Source organism: Cervus canadensis, chromosome 22 (genome assembly GCF_019320065.1).
Source record: "Cervus canadensis isolate Bull #8, Minnesota chromosome 22, ASM1932006v1, whole genome shotgun sequence".
Taxonomy (NCBI): domain Eukaryota; kingdom Metazoa; phylum Chordata; class Mammalia; order Artiodactyla; family Cervidae; genus Cervus; species Cervus canadensis.
The window spans coordinates 12385598-12390441 of NC_057407.1; the positions used below are offsets into that span (position 1 = coordinate 12385598).

The window sequence follows — 4844 nt, forward strand, 5'->3', positions numbered from 1 at the left end:
CGTCGCACGCAGCAGGCGCCGCCGGGCAGCCCCACGGCTGGGGTCCTCGCCGGCAGAAGGCCGTCGCCATGGAGACGGGGCGCGCGCAGGCCGCACTTCAGCGGCGCCCGCCCAGCCGAGGACAGTTTGGAGGACCGGGACCGCGGCTCCCAGCACCCAAGAGCGCTGACGGCGAGCCCTTCGCGGGCGCGTGATGCCTCGACTCGGCTACCGCCGTCAACATCTCAGCCCCCACGGAGAGGGCGCCGGCCGACGGCCAACTGCGAAAGCACGCCTCGCCTAGCGAGGGCACTGGGAGGGGCCTCGGGCCGACCGGGTCTGTGGGAGACATCCGCTTCCGGGGCCGCGGCCATCGCAACCCTCCACTCGTCAGGCCCGCGTAACTGGACCCGTCAGCAGAAGCTGACCCCGGACCCTAGCGTCCCTGAGTCCCGGCTGCCCTCGCTCTGCCGCCCGCCTTCAGAACCAGACATGTTGGAGCATCTGAGCTCGCTGCCCACGCAAATGGTGAGGCCGCTGCCCGCTTGGGCCCTATGATCCCTGCACGCCGCTCGCGAGCCTGGTAGCTCCGCAACCCTTGTCCGAGACCTACCCCGTGCGGCGCGGGTACTGCCGCGGATGGCTACTCTCTTTGCCGAGTTGTGCCTACCTGGTGCCCTTCTCTCTACCCCCACCAAGGGTGCCCCTCCCTGGGCTCCGTGAGTATGCTTCGGTTCCCCCTGGAAACCCAGAATGGCATTCCTTGCTTAGGTTCTTGGGGGAGCCCCATATGTTGGGAATGCCCTGGTGCCAAAGCTGTGAGACCCGGGCAGTAACGTACCTCTTCGGTGGTGGAACCAATTCCTGCTTTGCTCTTCTTCACCTCTAGGATTACAAGGGCCAGAAGCTAGCTGAACAGATGTTTCAGGGAATTATTCTTTTTTCTGCAGTAAGTATTGGATTTACATAAACTTTTCCACCCTCACCCCCAGCTTGACTGTATTTAATATACTTTCTTTGTCTTTAGATAGTTGGATTTATCTACGGGTACCTGGCTGAACAGTTCGGGTGGACTGTCTATATAGTTATGGCTGGATTTGCTTTTTCGTGTTTGGTAAGAAATTTGTGGGTGCTTGGATGTTAGTGGCAAGCTAGGTTTTCTGAATTGGGTTATTTTGCTTGGATGTAGTACTGAGAATCCGCACAACGTTTCAATGCCAGATAGCATCAGATGAGGTTAAGTTGCGTAAAGCTTATTTCTTTTGGCAGTTGCTCCAAGCAGTAATCTTGAAAGTCAAAGCTAGAACTTAAGACCCTATGGTCTTCACATTGCTCCCTCCTCACCTGTCTTTTAGCTCTTAAAGCCATGTGTAAACAATGAGGCTTGTTCTCACTTAAAGTATCTTGTCTGGGTGATGGCACTGAGTTTTCATAGGAATGTCGGTTTCCTTGTTTTTACCTGTAGCAAAGGAGTCATTTGGGAACCAGGCATAATACATAATACTCTTTTAAGCTTCTAATGGCCATAATTGATTTTCTGTTCTGACCCAGCTGACACTTCCTCCATGGCCCATTTATCGCCGGCACCCCCTCAAGTGGTTACCTGTTCAAGACTCAAGCACAGAAGACAAGAAACCGGGGGAACGAAAAGTTAAGAGACATGCTAAAAATAATTGATCGGGGTTTTCATGATTCAGCTTTACTGTTGTACCTGCTTTTGTTTTGTGTGACATGAGCTAAATTGTTTTCATATATAAAACATAAGCTAAAAACCACCTATGCTCAGCTGTGTATAGATTTTGTTTTCTCCATGTTTCATTTCTCTTTTGGGTTTTGATTTATAAATATTTTAGACCTTCTCACAATCTTCCTCTGAAATGAAGAACAGAAAACAGAAGTATGCAAAGTTTCTTTCAGATCTACAAAATAATGAGTAAAAGCTTCATAAATGACAGTACAATTTAACTATCAAGTTTTATAATTCATTATGGGTAGTCAGGCTGTTTTAATGTTTTCAATTAAAACTCAGTGCAATTCAATGTCTATAGAGTCTTTTGTTCATTGTTCTGCAAACATGACTACGAGTAAAAGCCAGAGCTAGAAGTTCATGGTTCTGAAAGTGTCAGCAAGAACCATTTCTATCTTCTGAAGCTACAAGGTCCTAATGTATGATTTCTTTTTTTTTTTTAAACAACAGCAAGCACCTGTGAAAAAACTTACTGATGTAAATTTTGTGGTAAAGTAATATTTTGGTACCAGTAAAATAAGGCTGTTGCCAAGCAGAAAACATTTAATCCATGCTTTACCTAAGGCAGTTCAAAATGAAAACCCGAGAAGCTATAAATTACTTTTAAATTTTCCAGAGGGCTGAAGGGAAAAATGTTCTAAAAGTCTTGTGTGAGGAATGGGAGCGCAAGGGTTATTACAAGTCATATTCTACTTCTTGATACCAGGATATAGGACTTCCAAACTGAGTTTTTAGAAAAGGGAGTGAAGATCTTAATACACCAGAAGTCAGGAAAAGGTTTTTAAAAGGGGGAAGAAAAGTAAAAGACAGCAAAAATAAGACCAAGCATATCAATAAAAAAATGTTATTACAAAGTTAAGAGCTCCCAATAGGGTTGAAAATCAAGTTACCTCATGTTCTCAAAATGACACCTAAAGGTTGAAAACAGGAGCAAGGATGTATTAGGCAAATGCAAGCAGAAAGGAGTGGTAATAGTGAAAAAGTCAGAAATTTAATATCAGAAAGCATTAAATGAGGCAAAGAGGGACATTTCATAGCTGTAAGATGTCAATGAATCATGCATTGAGTAAGATGTGAAATATATAAAGCGAAGATTGTTACATATACAGGAATTTGGCAAAGCTGCACTCTTTGTAGGAGACCAACAGTCTACCTTTCAGATTTTGATAGATCAAGGCAATATGAAGACTTTTGCACTTGTTCCACATGACTGGAACACCTTCCCTTAGGTATACATGATTTGTTCTCTCCTTTCATTCAGGTCCCTACCCAGTGCGTGCATGCTAAGTCACTTCAGTCATGTCTGACTCTGTGACCCTATGGACTGTAGGCCGCCAGGCTCCTCTGTCCATGGGATTCTCCAGGCAAGAATACTGGAGTGGGTTGCCATGCCCTCCTCTAGAGGATCTTCCCGACCCAGGGATTGAACCCACATCTCCTGCATTGGCAGGTGGGTTCTTTAGGGCTGGCACCACCTGGGAAGCCCTACGCGGATGTCACTATAAAGCATTTCCTACTATCCTATCAAAACAAAAGTTTGGGTATGCCCCATCATTCTGTATTTATTTTTCATGGCATTTACTATATCTCAGTATATATTTGTTAAGCATCCACCTCAGAATATAAGCTCCATGGGAACAGGAACCTTCTTAGGCTCACTGCTGTTTGCTACTAGTACAAGAGTACATATGACGCATAGGCACTCCATCATACTTACTAAATGAATACAGAGCTGTGCTGTCCAATATGATGCTTCTAGTCATGTGTGTCTTAAGTTTAATTAAAAATTGGGTTCCTCAGGGCTTCCCTAGCCATCTAGTGCTTACGACTCTGTTTCCAATGCAGGGGGCGTGGGTTTGATCCCTAGTTCGAGAATTAAGATCCCATACATCCACAAAAAAAATTTTTTTAATTGAGTTTCTCAACCAGCCACATGGCAAAGACTCAACAGGTTTTATATGACTAGTGGCTACCATATTAGTGCAGATGTAGAACATTTCCAGTATTTAGTGGAGAAGTGATTCTGCCTATGCATAAGAGAATTCACCTTTACTGAAGGCACATAGGGCCATTCCAATAATGAATCATGTACTGAGCTACAGGAAAAAACAATTCCAAGAAATAGAGGTTGTGCAGGTCATATTTAGTAACACTGCAATGTAGCTGGAGCAAGGAGAAATTTCTTGGCTTTGGAAATACATGGAAATTAAAAAATACTTTTAAAAGAGAAAATCAAAACAAGAATTACTATTTACAAACTAATGTCAAATAAAACATCAAAAGTCTTTCAAATGTGGCCAAAGACATGCTGAAAGGAAAATTTAGTCTTAAAAATGTGTTTTAAAACTAAATAAAGCTGAAAAATGATTAGGCACTCAAGAAAAAAACCACAAAACAACAGAAGCATAAACACTGACTTAAAAATATATAGAATGGGACTAAAAATGTATGAGGGAATTTTTTTTTTACTTTAAGAAAATAATATATATAACTTCACAGAAATAAGTTAGAAAACTTCAGTAAAACTAAAGTTGACTTCCCAAGAAAGATTATGGATCTCTAAAACATGAAAGAAATGGTAAATAGCTCAGAAAGACCAACATTTTGCCAAAAATTTGTCCCCAGCTGGGCACTGGGATCAGATGGTTTTAGAGTTGCATTATAACAAACCCTTAAAATAAAATTAAGAAGCTTTAGAAATTAGGCCATGAACACTGGCCTAGTACCTGGCACATAATAAAAACTAAAAGCCTTTTAGGGGACTAGAACGGAGAAGGCAATGGCACCCCACTCCAGTACTGTCACCTGGAAGATCCCATGGATGGAGGAGCCTGGTAGACTGTGGTCCATGGGGTCGCTAAGAGTCAGACACGACTGAGCAACTTCACTTTCATTTTCACTTTCGCACATTGGAGAAGGAAATGGCAACCCACTCCAGTGTTCTTGCCTGGAGAATCCCAGGGATGGGGGAGCCTGGTGGGCTGCCGTCTATGGGATCACACAGAGTCGGACACGACTGAAGTGACTTAGCAGCAGCAGCAGCAGGGGACTAGAAAGGGAACATTTTATTATTTTATGTATGTGTGTAATTTTCAAAAAACGTATACAGTCCCACATA

General features: G+C 43.5%; 1 protein-coding gene across 1 annotated transcript; it reads left to right on the top strand.

Annotated features, from left to right (window-relative positions):
- The first annotated feature begins 72 nt into the window (after positions 1-72).
- Positions 73-2018, top strand: SPCS1 (signal peptidase complex subunit 1). The gene is made up of 4 exons (XM_043442557.1): positions 73-507; positions 869-928; positions 1007-1093; positions 1531-2018. Exons 1-4 carry the CDS (start codon positions 472-474, stop codon positions 1654-1656), a joined length of 309 nt encoding a protein of 102 aa, XP_043298492.1. The 5' UTR covers positions 73-471; the 3' UTR covers positions 1657-2018.
- The last annotated feature ends 2826 nt before the right edge of the window (positions 2019-4844 follow it).